Source organism: Pygocentrus nattereri, chromosome 9 (assembly GCF_015220715.1).
Source record: "Pygocentrus nattereri isolate fPygNat1 chromosome 9, fPygNat1.pri, whole genome shotgun sequence".
Classification (NCBI taxonomy): Eukaryota; Metazoa; Chordata; class Actinopteri; order Characiformes; family Serrasalmidae; genus Pygocentrus; species Pygocentrus nattereri.
This window is the reverse complement of record NC_051219.1, coordinates 16,732,330-16,751,735: the sequence shown is the minus strand read 5'-3', so window position 1 is coordinate 16,751,735 and position 19,406 is coordinate 16,732,330. Positions and strand designations below refer to the sequence as shown.

General features: G+C 39.8%; 2 protein-coding genes across 3 annotated transcripts; both read left to right on the top strand.

The window, feature by feature from the left end:
• The first annotated feature begins 326 nt into the window (after window positions 1-326).
• Window positions 327-11,942, top strand: hnf4a (hepatocyte nuclear factor 4, alpha). The gene is made up of 10 exons (XM_017694309.2): window positions 327-490; window positions 3,222-3,396; window positions 3,509-3,603; window positions 4,902-5,008; window positions 5,285-5,440; window positions 7,342-7,429; window positions 7,584-7,736; window positions 7,874-8,110; window positions 9,918-10,040; window positions 10,402-11,942. Exons 1-10 carry the CDS (start codon window positions 376-378, stop codon window positions 10,542-10,544), a joined length of 1,392 nt encoding a protein of 463 aa, XP_017549798.2. The 5' UTR covers window positions 327-375; the 3' UTR covers window positions 10,545-11,942.
• A 2,794-nt stretch (window positions 11,943-14,736) lies between these two features.
• Window positions 14,737-18,109, top strand: ttpal (tocopherol (alpha) transfer protein-like). Of its 2 annotated transcripts, none has more exons than XM_017694179.2 (5): window positions 14,737-14,838; window positions 15,230-15,686; window positions 16,159-16,352; window positions 16,474-16,584; window positions 16,736-18,109. In XM_017694179.2, exons 1-5 carry the CDS (start codon window positions 14,785-14,787, stop codon window positions 17,000-17,002), a joined length of 1,083 nt encoding a protein of 360 aa, XP_017549668.1. In that variant the 5' UTR covers window positions 14,737-14,784; the 3' UTR covers window positions 17,003-18,109. The 2 variants fall into 2 exon arrangements, with proteins under 2 accessions (XP_017549668.1, XP_017549669.1); XM_017694180.2 differs by lacking the exon at window positions 14,737-14,838 and adding an exon at window positions 14,866-14,936.
• The last annotated feature ends 1,297 nt before the right edge of the window (window positions 18,110-19,406 follow it).

Sequence of the window (19,406 nt, the reverse complement as noted above, 5' to 3'; positions counted from 1 at the left end):
ATGAAGTTGCTGCAGCTTTACTGACAGATATTGAGAGAGAGAGAGAGAGAGAGAGAGAGAGACATTGAGAGATACATAGAGAGGGAGAGAGAGAGAGGGGCCTTCTTCTATATCTTAGAAACAATCCTGATTTAGCACTAAAAAATCCAGACAATGATTAACCCAAGGGCCACCCCACTCCAGAACTGAGCCGTGGCCTAGCGGGAGGGGCCAGCCTGTCAGTCAAAGTCAGCCTCATCTTTGCCCTAGAGGACATGTCCTGTGTCACTCTGAGGTGTCTACCTCTCTGAGGGGCGGGACTTGCTCTAAGAGAGGTGGGGGTCCGAACTCCACCAAGAGGACAAGTCTTTGCCCCCAGTGTCAGGTTAGCTGAGAATGCGTTTGTCCAAAGCCCTAGCAGACATGGAGATGGCAGACTATAGTGAGGCCCTGGACCCAGCCTACACCACCCTGGAGTTTGAGAACATGCAAGTGCTCGCCATGAGCACAGGTGAGTCATCCCTTACGTTCAGGCCCCGTGCTGAACTTTGAGTCCTCCAACTTTATATTGGCAACTGAATGTTTGGTCAAGTGTGGGATGATCAGGTTTAATAGGTTTTCGTGCTCTTTTATAGACTTTTGGGGCCATTCCTTTGGGATGCCTCTGTGTGATGCATGTTAGGTAACAGCTGGTCTTGAACCTACATGAGTTGTGACAATAGAGAAACACTTAGGATATGGATTTTAAGGTTTTGGGAAAGATGAACATTGCAAGCTCTGTCTTGTAGGATAGCGGGGGTCATGTTTCATTCCAAGACAAAGTTACGCCACTGAAAATCCCAGTGTGATTCCATCTAGCTCCTCTTACTTCATGTTTTCTGTGGTCGGTTGAGGATGAAATGTCTATTTGGAGTAGAGTTTCCAGTGTTGGCTGACAGCAAGATGAATGGATGTCAACCGTAGAATATGTCATGGAAATCTTTTGCTGTTTAGTCTCCCATGTCTGGGATTCATGAGAAATCAAATTGGTTCCATCAACAAAATCTGACAAATGTCAATACATTCTGAATCATTTTGTGGCCTTGCGGTGTTTGAACATCTCAGCTGTGGAATGGCTGCTTTGAAAATCACTTCAGTGCATTACATTACATTACAGTGCATTTGTGAGTGTCTTCACAGCTGGAGAATGGTGAACAGTTGGGTTACAGCATAGTGGTTGAATGGATTTGTTTGCTGATTAATTTTATTAGCCCACAAAACATCATCAGTTAGATGATGAGTGTGAGTTCCAATCCTGTCACATGTTCTGCCCAATTCAGCCCACTTAAAATCGGCCAATTGACACATCCATCACGTAACATGTACTTCCCTTTGATCAGCTTAAGCAATTGATTTGGTTTGAACGTAGTCCCGCCGTGCTCCAACACAAAGGCAACACCTTTTTTAAAAAGGATTCATTTAACTCATTAAAATTCTTTAAAAAAATCATAAAAAAACTTGTTTTGAATATGTTAATTTAATAGAGGTGCACAATTTCAGTTGCTTTCATTTTGTGTTCTAAGTTGTCAAGCTTTTAAAGTACTCATACTCACGTTTATGCACGCATTCTTGAGTAATGATTCATTCTGTTGGGGGCCTGCTGCTGGAGTTTTAGCTATAATCACCTCTGGATTACTTAGCAAACAGTCCTCTATTGCACATTTTCATTAGAATGATTCACAGCTAATTGATTGCAGTGCAAACTGGGCTTTTCAAACTATTTTACAGCCCTGCTGTGACCTTTTGCCCATTTCCTCTGAATCTGCTTGAGCTGACTCTGTTATCTGCGATCATCCTCCTTTCTTAGATGACTAAAAGCGTATAAGACACCAACAAACTTAAGAAATCGAGGCAGAAGAACCATGAATTAACTCAGAATAACTGTTTAATTCTTCTCATTCAGAGTGGCAAACATATTAAAGAGGAATTCCATCAATTCTTCAAAAGTTTGGCATTATGTACTGTTAACATTTTTTTACAATTTACAATAGTCGTTCAGAGTTTGGTGTGAAATGCTCTGTTGTTCTGTTTGGGAGAAACTTACCAAGTTGTTGACAGGAGCCAGGCATCTGAAGAGTTTTATGCCTCTTAAAGCTCCGTCACAGAAAGTTTTACATGGAGTGGTTATGAGTTAATGCCTGATGTCTGAGACAATGTTTTACAATAGTTTTGAGAAAAGATTTCAGCTTAATAATTTTATCATAATAAGCATTGCATATAAAATTCTACTAGTGGTTTTGGATAATAAATAAAATGGCTATATTTGCAGTAGCATCTGGTTTCTGTCAACATCACTGTAAAGAAATGTGGGTCTAACTTGGTCTTATGTACCTTGATTGCTATTCTTACTCTTTGCCTGTTCAGACACTTTTCACAGGATTCTGACTCTAGAAAAGTTCATCTTGCACATGCATTCAATTTATTGAGTGTCGCTCTGACAACATCATTTGATATCAGTAATTATACTGCCTTAAAACAAAGGGTGTCTTAATTCTATTCGATTCAATTCAGGTTTAATGTCATTCTACCAGTACAGGGTTGTACAGTATAATTAAAGACTTTCAGGCTACTTCTCCAGTTCAGTGATAAAAAATTGATAGTAAAAAAGACAGCAGCAGAATTTAGTGCTCTATAGTTATTATACTATAATTAATAAACTATGACAAATATGTAATCTTTGAGCCATTTACAGCTTATGTGTTTATAGTGTGTACTTAAGTGTTCTTTAGTGAAGGCAGTGGTTGTATATGCAGTTATAGGCAAAAGTTTGGTAAAATGACCCGTTTTGATGATTTTGTAAGTGAAAATGAGTGAACACATTCTCTACAGGGAACACATTTAAGTATGGCTTTTTTGCTCATTTAAGTACAAAACCTATTGTTTAAGTACACAACAAATGTATTTACTGGGTTTAACATATTATAAAAAAACAAATGCACAACATGCAAATTGACCAGGGGTGCTGAAACTTTTGCATATCCATGCAGAACCATGAATACTCAAACCACTTGACCACATAGATGGTTTTCTGTATGGTTCAATACTATGATGACTCTATCATATACCTATTGTATAAAGCTCTTGAAAAACATTTAAGTTCTGCGTTACACCAACTTTTTTTGGTACCATATGGAACCTGAAAGAAGTAAACTTGAGTGTCCCATCTACCTGATTATTTTCACTAAAAGTACCTCTCATTTCAGACTCCTCACCAGCTGAGAGTGCCAACATGAACACTGCCAACCACCTGGGTACAGGTACCCTGTGCGCCATTTGTGGGGACCGGGCAACTGGCAAACACTACGGAGCCTCCAGCTGTGATGGCTGCAAGGGCTTCTTCAGACGCAGCGTACGCAAAAACCACATGTACTCCTGCAGGTCAGAATCTCCATGACTGGCACTTCCAGTGCTGCCCCATGAGGCACAAACAACATCTGTTATATTTCTGAGTGGTGAGCTCTAAATTTGGTGGCATTTGTCTTTGTTACAGGTTCAATAGACAGTGCATAGTGGACAAAGACAAGAGGAACCAATGCAGATACTGTAGGCTAAAGAAATGTTTTCGAGCCGGGATGAAGAAAGAAGGTATATACCCATTCTGTATACCTGGAATAGTTTCAAATATTTTTTGTGATATGATTTTTGTTTTACCCCAAAGGCAGTTGATTTGCCAAGACATGTTTGGTGTCCAAATTTGCTTCTTTAGTTTAGAGCTGGAGCTACAAGGTAGCTAACAAACACTGGAAGTGAACAGTCTTACAAATCGTTTTCCAAAACAGTCTCTCAAACTGCATCCAGGTCTTAATTCAGGCCATGCAGACAAGTCAGTGTGGTTTAGAACAGAGTTTCTCAACCCTGGTCGTGGAGGCCCACTGCCCTGCTCTTTTTATTGTTTTACTCCCAACACAACCAATCCAACTAATCAGCTCATTAACAACACCTTGGTGAGTTGAAATGGTGCATTGAAGCAGAGAAATCATTCAAATGTGCTGGGCTTCCAGGACACATTATGTCTCATTATGAACTATAAAAATGAAAAAATAAAGACTGCAAATAGCTAAAAGAAAGGACAGCCATCTACGATAAATGGATTCTTTTCTTTTCTGAGCACAATTTGGTACCATTACCATTATAGACATTTTGCATGGTAACTCCTGAACGTCTTGTCGGCCATTGGCCATTGCCACAGTTTTCATGTGTGAAAATCAGTAGTAATGTACCAGACCAACCGTAGATTTCTTTGTTCTTTTTTTGCCAAATGGAACGTCACTTTCGTAGGCTTGTCATCATTCAGTAAGATACTTCTATCTCTCTTTTAATAAGTATTACTATGCTAACACTAATCTATGGAGCAAACATATGAACATGTTTTGTTTAAATGGTTTGGGTGACCACTGGCTTAAAGTATTTGTTAGCACTGATAGCCTAGCAGCATTTGGGGTAGAAATTCATGTAAGTTTAATTTTTTCGCAGAAGTATTTATGTTTATGTAGTTATGAGCTACAAATAAGACTGAAAGATCTGCTCGTGCCCTATGCTGGGTTGAAACAAGCCACTGCGTTGAGAGTCTGGAACATTGTGCAATATCAGAGTGAGACAGGCACTTTGTTAATGTTCACTCTGAAATGCATTGCACTTGTGCTGAGCAAACAGTTTGGAGGCATCATAACTGCACACTGATAAACAGCCCAACCTTGACCACCCCCCACCCCCCAGAGTCAGAGCTAATATTGCTGTCTGCATAAGTTGGCTGATAGCAGTGATTATGGTCTGTGATAAACTTCCTATAGCACTACAAAAAATATTTAGACTGAAAACCCTTGTGATTGACAAAAGTAAAAATGACTAATTCCACTCATCCATTCGTTCTCTTTCTGGTGCAGCTGTACAGAACGAAAGAGACAGAATCAGCACCAGGAGGTCCAGCTATGAAGACAGCAGCTTACCATCCATCAACGCACTCATCCAAGCAGACGTCCTCTCCAGACAGGTCTATAAAGGACATCTAAACTGAATAACCAAATATTCAGTATCCAGCTCTGGTCCTGGATGGCCTTTTCCAGCACACTTTGGCTATTTCCCTACTCTACCACATCTGACTCAACTGAGCAGTTAGTTAGTAATTAGTAGATGTGTTGAATAAGGGAAATCTAACTGTGCTGGACTCTGACACTCCCAGACCAGTACTGGAAACCCATGTAACAATATGTCTAAATGTATTGCATTAAAACATAGATTGTAAACAACACCTTTCGCTGTGCTGCAGATCTCCTCTCCAGGACCCATCATCAATGGTGACATCCGAACAAAGAAGATGGCCACTATCACAGATGTCTGCGAGTCTATGAAGCAGCAGTTGTTGGTGCTAGTAGAGTGGGCCAAATACATCCCAGCCTTTTGCGACCTCCCTCTGGATGACCAGGTAAGAGTTAGAGCAAATGTTTGAAAGTACGCCAGCTTCACTATTGGGCCAAGATGTTCTCCTATGTTAGGCTTCCTTTATTCTGTGAAACCTCTAAGTTGGGGAGGTGCACATATAGACCCTAGAGACTCTTCCCCTAAGACTGTAGAAGGGCCTCATGTATGGCAATTGTTTTATATGGCTGTCTTTCAAGACCTAGTTTAATAAAGTGAGGCACGGGTTCGCCCAGGTGTGAAGCCCAATCTGTCCCTGTCTTGATTTTAGTGCTGAAGGACCCTCGGGCAGAGTTAGAAAGTTAGAGCATTACAGTTAACTGTTAAAATTTTAATTCAGTTGTGTAATGTTTTGTTGTTTAATGCCTAAAAGGTTCCATATTCTATCATAGATCTGAAAAAAAGAAAAAATAATCTTAACTTTTAGAGTGGTGTGCACCATCAGTTTATTGTCCAGCACTCCATGTGATTTAGCATAGAGAAATATGTCTTGTGAGAAAAACAAGGTGGTAGAGATGGAAAGGAGGTGTGTAAGATCCTTTGCGCTAGTGGTTAATGTGTTTTGATGTCCCAGGTTAGAAAGTGATGAGCTGGTTTTAAAGTTACACCTCTCCTTAAGACCTCCGGAATCATTAACCGTTCTAGCACCAAGCCAGGGTAACTGATTTGTGGATGCTGGCCATGTATGACAGAGCATCTTCTCACACTCACACACACTTGTCTGTACAGAAAGACGTGCACAACCTCTCAATTCCTCCTCCACCATGCTTGAAATCTGTGGGAACCTCTGATGATTAGAACTCTGACCCTTTAAGTGGTGTAATCACTGCCCACTCCTACACTCAAGCGCACTCTTTCACAGCTACAAACCATTCCCATGAAAAGAGAGCTTAAGGCTAGCTTTGCACAGTGAAGCTTTCAGGCAACTAGTTGCATGTTGTGAATTGCCGGCAACATATTTTCTGTGCAACTTGACAGTTACATGGAGCAATTTAAAACCAATCAATAAAAACAATGAAAAAAACAATAAAAACAACCCCTCTGTAAAATATACTTGTAGCATTTTTATCATCTTCGTATATTTTTTCCAGTGTTTTGATTGGCTGTTTCATGAAACTTGTTCCAAAAAGTTGCTTGCAACTGTTATGGCACTGTGCCAAGTAAGTTGTAGTGCATTTTACATTATTCAAGTCATGTGAAATTTTGCTTCACATAGGTTTCAAGAAAGTTGCAAGAAAGTCGCAGTGTAAAGCTAGTCTTACTCCAGTAGTTAGTCAAATGAACAGCTCGTTTTTTTGTCATCCACAAGGCGTAATCTGAATATTTTTGCATCATTTTTTATCATGTTCCTATATTTTTTCCAGCAGTCATTGCTGTTCTTTTATCTGTCCATCTAGGATTCTTTTTTGTTCTTTTTTTATCTGTTGTGTGTATCTCTCAGTCTCCTCTTCTGTAATATTTTTTATCAATTGGGATTCCAAATGAAGTCGAAAAAATAGAGAAGAACTAAAGAGAGGAGAGAGGAGAACATTATGATGATACATGATAACAGCAGCTAACAAAAAAGAATTAACGCTGGAACAAGCAACCGATTAAGTAGCTGTTAGCATTGACAGGCTAGATAACACAGCTGATAACAGAATTACCTTTTATTATCTTTTGTATTATTTTCTTATCCATTGATCCAGTTCAATCAGTTGTTTGAAAGTATGTTATTTAATCTGATAATTTGATGTGTTGTCTGCATTTTAATTGGCTGTTTAATGATGTTCAGATGCAATTTTAATTTATTTGCACAATGCTTTACATTATATAACTTATGTGCAATTTAGTTTCATGTAGGTGCAACTCAAGTTGCATTAAAGTTTCTCTGTTTAAAGCAGGTGTATGTTTTTTTGTTTTCCCCAGGTTGCTTTGCTGCGAGCTCATGCAGGGGAACATCTCCTGCTTGGAGCTGCCAAACGCTCCATGCTGTATAAAGACCTGTTACTACTAGGTAAGAGTTTTAGGTTTGATTTTTAGAGTTTATATTGTTAAACTAAAAATAAACTGAACTTGCCCATAAAGTATATTACTACTTGGATTGGATTCAGCATATTTTACTTCATGTTCCATATGATTACATTTAAAGCTCTTCCTTCTCCACCCAGGTAATGACTACATAATTCCTCGGAACTGCCCAGAGCTGGAAGTGAGTCGGGTAACAGTGAGAATTCTCGATGAGTTGGTCCTTCCTTTCCAGGAGCTCCAAATAGATGACAACGAATATGCCTGCTTGAAGGCTATCGTATTCTTTGACCCAGGTTGGTATACCATCTCAGGAATGAGTGACCACACAATGTTTTTATATACCTGAATGAATATCAATGTACATTAAACACATTTGATTGGATTAAAAACAAATCATGAATCTCTGGTTGGGTTCTTTCTTCACTGCTAGATGCCAAAGGTCTAAGTGATCCAAGCAAGATCAAACGGATGCGATACCAGGTGCAGGTTAGCTTAGAGGACTACATCAATGACCGACAGTACGACTCAAGGGGACGATTCGGGGAACTTCTCCTTCTTCTGCCTACGCTGCAGAGCATCACCTGGCAGATGATTGAGCAAATCCAGTTCGTTAAGCTGTTTGGAATGGCCAAGATAGACAACCTCCTCCAGGAGATGCTTCTAGGAGGTAAGGATAACAATGTTTATAATAAGAATAGACCTAGTTAAGGATTTCACACAACCCCCCACCCTTGTAAAATGACCTCTCATTTTATCATTTTCCATCCCCGTCAGATGAATGTGATATCAATAAAGATCTCAATTAGCCATATTTTCTTTCGATCCATGTGCAAGATTTAAGCACTGTGGGGGTTCTTTGGGTAAAACAAGCAAATTGAGCTGGTTTAAATATGCAGTCAAAATTTGGGTTGGAGATATTTGCTGGACCTGGAAACTGTGCCCACCATACAGAATGCATAAAATGCATCTTTGTAAAGAAATACAGGTATGATAACTAGCATTAACCAGAGAACTTTGAAGTAAAAAAATGGATCTTGTAATATTATAAATGTTGTTTGTCATTGCTGTGGTCAGTTTTGTTAGTGGAGAATAACATATATTAAACAACTGTGTTAAAAGGCACCAATAAATTATTCAGCATGAATACTGAGAAACTTATGCCCTGTATTTTTATTAAGGATGGAAGATTTCTATGTTAGAGAGCTGAGCAATGTTCCAGAAACCACAAAATGGTCTGAAAGTGAGAGATGTGACTGACCCTCAAACTGACTGACAACAGCAGAACTAACAAAAGTGGTTTGATTTGAGATCTGAAGAGGTTGAAACACTTGGCAAGTCCCTTAGCATACAACAAAGACAATGCCACAAAAAGGAACACTCTATTAATATTATATATGAGGTTATAAGACGTGAATATATAGTTTCCTCTATATGAAGCATCTGTAAAGCCCATAGATCAGAGGCCGCTAATTAAAATTCAGTAAGGGCCAGTTAAAGAAAATTTCCTAAAGCAAAGGTCCAGAACATCATAATGTCTAACTTGAATTATGATTCAGTGCCATAAACTGAAGTTGCCTAGTAGGTGTATCAACATCTTATACAGTAAACAACTGAATGTCAAATGAAATCAAGTACAATTCAGTGATATTTCAACAATGTTTATTGTCAGTTTTCTCTTTTTAGAGCACATCATGTGAAGTAACTTCCCTTTGACTCACTTTCATCTCAGATTGCTGTGTCTTGCCTTGGCCATCCCCTGATTGGCTAACTGTCACGATTGGCCCCTCCCAGTCCTGTCCATGTGTTCATGCTGTGTTTTGGTTTTTAGTCCAGCCCCCTCATTTCGTGATTCCACCCCTGATTGTTTCCACCTGTGATCCCGCCTGTCTCTCATTTACCCTGTGATTATTTAAGCCCTGTGTTTGCCACTAGTTGTCGCTGGTCTTTGTTGTTTGTAATGTTTGATGTGCTTTTCTTGTACTGTTTTTTCTATTGGATCGGTTTGTCTGTTTTGAGATTTCGTCATGCCTGACTCTCGTGCACGTTGTGTTGGATCTCTGAACCTGGACTGTCTCGTCTACAACCCTGTATTTGCCCTTAATAAACATTGTTTATCTCAGCACATGCGTACACCTCCTCGCTCTCAACCGTTACATTAAGTAGCTTCATATGTAATATTTACAACGCATGATCTGTGAGTCTCCCGGGCTGCTAAAGCTACCGTAAAGGCTAGAAAAGTTAGGCCGATTAAAATACGACCACCCATCGAATAAAATAATTCTCCATAGTTTATCAGTTACGGGTCCAGGTCCGCATAGGACAGCATCTGGGTCTGGACTATTAGTGACCTCTGCCCTGGATTGATAGCTGGACCCACCATGCCCCCGAAATGTTTTTTTACAACCCAACCACTGCATGTAAAGTAATGGAAAAGCAATCCCCATTCTGAACTATTGATGACTTTTATATTTTAGGCTCTGCGAATGAGACCCCCCATGCTCCTCCATCTCTACACCCACACCTGGTCCAGGAGCACCTCAGCAACAACGTCATTGTGACTGCCAGCATGGCCACTCCAGTTCACAATGGACAGATGTGTAAGTTCCTGAACCCAAACCTTCAAGTTGAACACAGATTGTCTAGAGATGTGCTCCCTTCAGTGTACAAGCCCACTCTCTGAGGCAGAGTCAGGTAACTGAAGGGACAAACAAGCTTGCTGGAGTAATCCTTTTGTGAGTTAATCAGGCTTACTTGGTCAAAGAAAGCTACTGTTATTCTTTCCTACCATTCCTAATGCCTTCAGAAATTTCACAAGAGCTCTTATTGCATGTCAATCCAATGGTTTCTTTCTTTCCAACGTTATCCTGCTCTGACAAATACATTGGTTCGTGGAAGTTTAGATGTATTATTACATGCTCCTGTGTATTTATGGGATCTTCTCTCTTTCGGTGCCCACAGCCACTCCTGAAACTCCAATCCCTTCTCCTCCATCAGCCTCCAGCTCTGAGCACTACAAACTGGCCCAGGGGGTCATAGCGACGGTGCCCAAACAGCCAACGGCCATCCCTCAGCCCACAATCACCAAGCAAGAGACCATCTGAATGCCATCACGAAACAAAGAATATGGTGTATTGTGGATTAGCACTAGCGAACCACACTTCAACAAGAGGCTGCTTCATAGATTCTTGGACAAAAATTAGGTAGTTATAATTTGAAGTAGCCATCAGCAAAACATTTAGTAGCAGTTTGCATTGGTCTCTTTGTGAAGCATTTGCTCGCGGTACGAGCATCTGTAAAACGGCATAATGTGTAGTATGTTTCATTTTTCCTCCTCCTTTCTTGTAAAAACAAACGAAAACCCTTATTGAATATAATGGCATGTAGACCATTAAGAAGTCCAAAACCTCAGGAGTGAACAGTAACTATACTGTGGATGAAGCCTGATATTACAAATTCAACCTCATTTATAGACCAATGTCTTTCTAAACTAGTGGAACATATTTATACTCCCCTTGGAGACAGATTTCATTGAGTCGGAGAGGACGATTAGCAGAGTTTTTTTCAGTTGTTATTTTAAGAATAATAAATGTTACAACAAGGCCTTGGTAAGAGTTAGATGTTTATGTTGTACAGTATTTTAATGAGCAACATGACCTGACTGATTTCTACAGTACTTAAGAATAGGCTACATAACATTGTTTGTGCCTTGGAAATTTTATAATTTGTGTAAACTGCTCATTAGGTGTTCAGAGTTATATGCATCTTGTTTTTTTTTCCCCTCTAATGTATTATAGATGAATGTAAATCTCATGGCTTCTGCTTTTTCTTGTGAACAGAAAATATATATTGTGACAGACTTTATAAAATTATACATATGTTCCAGATATCCACTCTTTGTGTCTATTGGGATGGAAATGTTTAAATGTATTGCTTTACCCCAGGTCTCCATTACTAAGGAGGGATATCTATTTTCTGTGATAATAGCAAAGAGGGTGCGCAATACCGCTATGTTGCTTGTCACTGAAGTAGGTAGCCATTTGTTTGTATGTGTTAGGATAGGCATTGCTGTTTGGTGACTTCTGAATGAGCAAAAAAAGTGCCTTGCCATGCCTTCAGGGAGAAGGGTGATTTCAACCTTGCAATGTGAACTGATATTAAATGTCAGGGTTATATTTTTACATAAACATGTGCAGCCTATTTATTTTATATTATGTATAGTATTTTTATTAGGTGATTCTTAATTTGTTCACTAGGGCTGCCAAGATTCATGTTCTCCATGAATCAGCTTATAGATTAGTTTGCTATTTCAGTGATAAACAGGGTGTCCGCAGGTCATTATAACTGTTTGCAGATTCTTCACAAGCACCACTGAAAGAGAGGAAACCCACACCAGCAGGATCCCACAAATGCAAATATGTTTTTAGTTATAAAATTCATGTACAGGAAGTTAAATTTGTTGTTACAAATTGCATGTATGAGAAGTAAAAGGCTTTGTTTAATTAGGTCTGGACTGAACAACTTAGCAGTCAGCTAACAGGCTACTCAAATAATATTGGGGTTTTTCACTATATGCAACATTCAAATTCACAAATGTGCCACTTAAGCGCCAGTTATAAGCTTCAAACATCCATTTGTAAGTAATCTAAATAATATTAAACCTTGTGTTGGGAGTCAATGTACACTACCATTAGGTAGTGCTAGCATAACACTGAGATTAGCACTAATGGAAATTAGCAAGCAGTGGGACATGGGCCACAGGAGATCTCTGTAGTCAGCTGCTATGATATGCATGAACATGAAAAGAGCCAAACAAAACCTGTTCAGTTGAGTCTAGTTGCCTTTGCTGACCAGTTTAAGCAACAGCTGATTGTTAATGTTGTAATGTTTGCAGATGGTTAAACAAAAATAGCTAAACATAAAACCAAATGCAGACCATTCAGTCTTTCTTGTGGCTGTTTTTGGCAGCTGTTTGCAGATTATTATCAATCCATTCAATCTTAATAAAAGAGAACCAAGTCATGATGCGTCGAAAATATTAAAAGGTTAAAAGAGCGCCAAACACTGAACTTATGTGACATGGGAGGAGCTTCCTTATGTCCTAATCTTTGCTGGCGGTAAAAATGCTTTAAAACAAGATGATAAAAGTGGCAGCCTACGTGGCAGAGCATGGTCATGGATTTATTGCTAGGTGTGTATTGGACTGATAAATGTCATAAAACAATTCCAGATAACTTAAGAACAAGCCAGGCGCCTTCCTCCTGACACCTGTGGAGGTGGATCTGTGTAAGTGGATGTAGCTGTTCTTATTTGTCATACATTAATGAGCTTCCAATTTGTCAAGGCTAATAGTTCACCAGTCCTCAGCCACCATGACCACATAACATGCACATGAACGGTCAATAGGCCATGACCTGTGACTTTTTACCTGTATACTTTTTGCAAAAAGACCAGCACATCCCAGTCAACATGCCCATGTGGGCCCCACATGGGTTGACAGTGGGCTGCCAAATGGGCTCCCTATCTGCAAACCATTTCAGGGCCCAAAAGATATGTCTGTTGGCTCTATATGGGCCCCATGAGTGGCAACTGATGCAGTCAAACTGGGCTGCAAGTGGGGCCCATGTCAGCTATCATCCACTGGGACTCTTTGTGTCCTGTTATATGGACTAATGATGGAGCCAAGTTGGGCTACAAGTGGGGCCTATATGGGTAGTACTGACAGTAAACCTGGGCCTCAGCTGGGTTATCACATGAACTGTTTACCCTTACCATAGGTCAACATTCATTTATTAATTACATACTGTTTGATATGATATAAACCTACACAATTATATATATGTGTGTGTGTGTGTGTGTGTGAGACCCCCTTATGTTTCATGTTATGTTTCATGTTATGTTAGCACCTAACTTACAGTAGTTTACAGTCACTTTTATCACACTGGACTGAATGCTACTTATGACAGCTCCAGCTTCAAAACAGTGATTTAAAACTTAAAGGATGCATACAGGTCACATATTTTAGTTTATATGTTGCAATTTTCAGTGAATCATTCAGCAAATATTTCAACCTAAAGCTTATACAAGCATATACATCAAAAAGCCGACTACAGGGCCATGGCTGGGTAAAACCCACACAGCCCAGTTTAAAAAATACATTGCACCCACATGGACATGATAGCTGGGAAGTTGCTTCAAAATGTGTTTATGTCTTTTAGCATTAAGGATACCGTTACAGGGGCAGGTTACCCAAACCATGCACACTAATGCATCCCTATACCATGACAGGTCCTGGCTTTTCACCTTTACGCTGGTAACAAATTGGAGTTTATTGTGCATAGTACAGTCTTAAATTGCGTGCGTGGTTGCAGTGATGAGCGGTGTTTACTGACAATGATTTGTCCAAGTACTTCTGAGCCTATTATTATTTCTTTACTTGCGTGGTTTTGCTTTTGCTGAAGGTCGTACTGACTGATGACCGCTAGGGGGCAGACAAACTCTTTCTCCATGTGAGTCAGCCCTCAACGCTTTATCGTGCCTTTAGTGTGAGTTCCTGCTGTTTTCGCTCGATTAGGCTCTGATCACAGAGAATGACAGAGTAATTAACCTGTTACTCTTTACATGTAAATAACAAATAACCGCCTCCAGGTCTTCGTTTAGGTCGTGTAGACTTGTCGATGTGATTTAGTGCGCGATGTGACGAACTGTGAGCTTTAAAAATGAACAGAACTTCGCTGTGTGCCCGAACACTTTCATTAATCCCCGAAGAGAGGACAGCAGCGTTGTTACATGTGGCCATTTAGTAAGTCATTATAATGAGAAGGTTTTACATAATTATGACTTACTTTCTCATAATTATGAGAAATATCATTCTCACATTATGAGATGCTTTCCCATGATTATAATATACGACGTCATAATGATCTGATCTCATTACTATGAGATAGCAAGTCACAAGAATGAGATTATTTGTCATAATTCTGACATAGTAAGGCATTATTCTGCGATACTAAGTCATATTTAAGGGCAACTTACTCATTATGACTAACTAAATGACTGTATAGTTTGACTGTATAGAGAGAGAGAGAGAGAGAGAGAGAGAGAGAGAGAGAGAGAGAGAGAGAGAGAGAGGAAAAACGCATTGATATTTGGCCACACAAAACTGAAATAAACGTCACGCCACAGCAAATTATTAGATTTGTTTATATTTGCGTCCTATTTAGGCCATGATATTCTGATGTGGTGAGATTCAAATCCCTACGCAAACAGGAATTTCTTACAACATGGCAACCCTGACCTGAGGCATGAGCCTGATGTAATAGGTGACGTTACCAAGACTAGCCAATGGCAGGGCGCGCTGTTCCTGTACACGGAACTGATTGCGGTTGTGCCTGGCAGGTGGGTTATCACTGCGCTCGGTTTGTAACAGATTATGTTTAAAAATATGATGAGGAATAAAAAAATAATGACTCTCTGCTGCCGCCGTGGATGTCCAGGTTATTACGGTTTTCATTGGCCATGTGTTTGTGCGACCCTCTAAGCCACAGTGTCGCCACTGATGAGACTATTAGCCAGATCACTAGCCACTGTTATTAGCTTTTGGCTAATGTTTAGTTAGTTTGGCAGCTCTTTGGAGTGCTTGTTTTCATTCAGGACAGCTTATATAAAATGTGTATATTAATCTGCCTTGTCTTGATCAGCTTCTTAACTGTAGGTTGTGTTTGTAACCTGATAAATAAACTTGTAATGTTGGAGTGTGCACAGTGTTGTTGCCTTTACCTTCTGCCAGATACACAAGCAGCCCATGGCAGATCAGAATGGTCATATTGATGCCGGCCCTTCCCTGGAGCAGGTGGGAGGAATGGGCTTCCCTGCTCCTCCTCCACCCATCTATTGCTGCACTCTCACCCCAGAGCTTGTGGCCAAGGCTCGAGAGGAGCTGCAGGAGAAGCCGGAGTGGAGGCTTCGAGATGTGCAAGCGCTGCGAGACATGATTCTGAAAGAGCAGCCCAATCTGAGGACACGGCTGGACGATGCCTTTCTCCTGCGCTTCCTCAGAGCCAGGAAGTTTGATTATGACCGAGCTCTGCAGCTGCTGCTGAACTACCATGGCAGCAGGAGAGCCTGGCCTGAGGTGTTCCAGAACCTGAAGCCCTCCTCAGTGAAGCATGTGCTGGATCTGGGCTTCCTCATTGTCCTGCCCAGACCTGATCCTCAAGGCCGCTACATCCTGTGCTTACGGCCAGGTTGGTTGAATTAACAATTGATGTGTCAGTATTAGTAATTGCTCTTTGGTAGAGCTGCACAGTGTGCACTGAAGCAGGGTTGTAAATAGTACCAAAAATGTTTTAGGACTTATAATAGTGAAGTGCAGTGAAATAGATCCATTTTTAAGTGGTTCTTTCTTTAAAGAACCATGTACAACAGGTTTTCAGTCATATAGAAAAAAAATGTAACCATCCAAACATGTCTTCATGCTGTCATGGTTCTATATATAACCATTGCCTTTACTAAGGAACCCTAGAAAAAGCAGTACTTTGATATCATATAAGGCTGAGGTCATGGAGGTCGGTTTTATTCTTCGCTGTGAACGTCCTGACCAACCCCAGATGGACCTTTTATTTTGTCCATACTGTGCAGCTCTACTCTTATATCTTATACATCTTTTCGCACTGTAATAAGACCTCTCAAGGAACTCTTTTGCTCTGATTTGCATAGGGAAGTGGAAACCAAATGACTATCCATTTGTGGACAACATACGAGCCATTTATTTGACGCTAGAGAAGCTGATTCAACCTGAGGAGACCCAAGTGAATGGAATCGTCATTCTGGTGGATTACACTGGAGTTGGCTTATCTCAAGCATCCAACCCAGGCCCTCTTCTGGCAAAGAAAGTTGTTAGCATTCTTCAAGTGAGTCTGCTAATCGGCACAGACGCAAAAGTGACACACTGAGATGTTTTAATTAAAGAACATATTTTGAAATCATTACATTTTCTGTCATGAAGCATTAATCAGCTGACTTTCATTTCAGGATGGATTTCCAATCAGAATAAAGGCTGTAAACATCATCAATGAGCCGCGCATCTTCAAGGGCATATTTGCAATAATTAAGCCTTTTTTGAAAGAGAAGATGGCTGAAAGGGTAATTCATAGAGATTATTTATTTATTTGCAACTGTGTTGCTAAATTTAAGCATTATGTAATTATGACTTGTTTGGTCACCTTAAGTTACTTGTATGCGTCATCATGACCAGTAAAAAATGCATCACAAGCAGCTTTTCTCTTCCTTGCAGTATGTGTTACATGGCTCAGACCTTTCATCCCTGCACCGCGTCATCCCTCACTCTGTCCTGCCTGAGGAGTACGGTGGGGTGGCTGGGAGGCTGGACATGTCAGCCTGGGCACAAACCCTGCTTGAGGCTGAGGAGGAATTTGTGGTGGAGTTCTGCCAGCCGGACCCTCTGGATGGTGTAGTTCTGCCTGACTCCATGCTTTATGAAGGCGAGCAGGCTGAGGACTCTTACAGAAGCCTGCGCTCACAGCTCTACTACTGCTACTGACCTCCGGTCAGTCAGCCCACCTGTTTCTTTTGAAACGCATTTTTTTGTGACCATTAGGGTCAGTTTTACTTTTCTGAAATGTGTCATGTGTCAAGAGGTGATGGCTCTGGACTGGCCGTATCACCTTAAGGAGTACTAAGCTCGAAAAGTGAATGTTCATAAAGCATTAATCAATTACTGTCTGTCTGAATGTTGTGAGAGAATTTGATTTTATTCCATTCAAAACAAAAAAAAATCACCCATGCCTATTGTTGCCCTTTGGTACAAGTTACAGTTACTCTTTAATTGTGCAAACATTGTTCACACAAACCATTGGTATGGCTTGTTTTAACACTAATCCAATGTTACATTTCAACAAAGTATTGCCTTAATCTACAAAGAAGGGAAGAGAATGTGTGGGCTTGTGATACCAGGCCACACAGTGACTCTCCGGGCACAGTCGGGTATAGTGTGTGGCCCAGTTACATTAAACCCAAAGCAATACTGATGTGCATTCATTTTGTTGCCTAATTTTTTGTGTGTGCTTCCTATTGCACTGTATATCTAATTTAAAGAAGCAACAACATTTACTTTTTAGGATGAGAAGCTCTGTAACACTCCTTTACTGTATTTACGCCTTTCATTTTTCATTTATGCCTTGTTCAAACTCACTGTGTTATATTCATGTAGCCATTAGTCAGTTTCATGTTCACAAGGACCTACGAAGAAGCTGTAAACATTAGATAGAATAGTTTAGCTGGAAATCTTTAATAGGCCAAAATATGCACATACCATCCTAACGTTTATGTGGCCGATATAAAGTTCACATTTCGTTTTCACCATGCTGTTCTTTGCCAAATCTGACAGCATTAAAAGTAAGCACTTATGCTGTGTATAAATCAGTGTGTAGGTAAACTGCTCTTATGTATTTCTTCCGAGTATTCGGTGATATGGATTTATTTATTATCTTTTGGGGCACTTTTTTCATTTCAATTTTTCCAAATTTCACATTCATCCCAGATGTAGTAAGGTTCCTTATAGCTTTGCTAAGCTACCACAATATGTTCGTATAGTTCATTCTGAATAGTCAATGATATAAATAAACAGTGACCTAATTCGCAATATTAACTTGTGTGTGTTGTGTTTTTTGATGGTGCCAGTGGCCTCAAAATGCCCGGATTCAAATATTTTTCTCCAGTAGATGGAGACATATTGCACAGCACTTCACAGAGACTTTACAAACAGCTCAGCAGCTCACACTGTACTAAACTTCAACTTCCCCAAAAGTGAGAAAGTGGCTTTGGGTGGAGTTTCTGTGGGTTTCACTAGCAGTTTAATCAGTGTTGATCAGGGGAGGCTGAAACCCCAAATGCTTTCCAGAGTATTCGAGTTTCCCCAAAGGCTACTTCCATTGAAAAGTGTCGCTGTGCTCAGCAGATTTTTTTCTCTAAACTCTGTGACTTAAAAAAAAATGTTTCCCCACATGTTTTCCAGAGAAATAATTTGCCAGTTAACATGTAAGAGGCATTCTAGCCTTAAATGAGCTTTTAATATGCTATTTGTTGTGTTGAGTATTCTGTAACACAGCTTTGCACTATTCAGCCTAATTTAGCCTAATTAATTAAAATTCACGATTTTTAACTACAGAACTCAGCAAGTATTACACAAATACATCACATAATCATCACAGCCATAAAGCAATCCTGACTGCTAGCTTAGCCACTGATGTGATATTTGGTTTCCTAGTAATTCCTAGCTATTTAGCTATCAGCAGGCTGGGAAAAGACATATACTGAGGCCACCAAATCATAAATTGAGGCCACAAATAAATATATTGAGGCCACTATCCAATTACCGAGTCCACCAATTAGTATATTGAGGTCATGAGTTATTATACTGAGGCCATGAGTTAATAAACTGAGGCTGCGAATTAATATATTGAGGCCACCAATTAATACATTGTGGCCACAAATTAATAAATTGTGGCGAAACATTAAATTATTAAGGCCAATTAGTATATTGAGCTCACAGGCTAATATATTGAAGCCACAAATTACTATTTTCAGGCCACAAGTCTATATATTGAGGCTACCTATTAATATATAGAGGCCAATTGTTAATATATTGAGGCCACCAAATAATATATTAAGGCCACAAGTTAATATATTGAAGCCACCAACTAATATTTTGTGGCCACGAATATACTGAGGCCAGGTGGCTATGAGAAACTTAACTCGTGGTCACAATATATTAATTTGATTATTAAAAAAATTAAAAAATATTTAAAAATTATTTTAAAATATTCACCAAGTCACTCTTTCATCTTACCAAAACGCTTCAAAGATCTCGCTCTAGAGATAGTTCTTATCGCTTAGCAACAGTTCTTTTTTTCATTTGGGCCCTTTCAGGTTTTCACTTCTTGCCC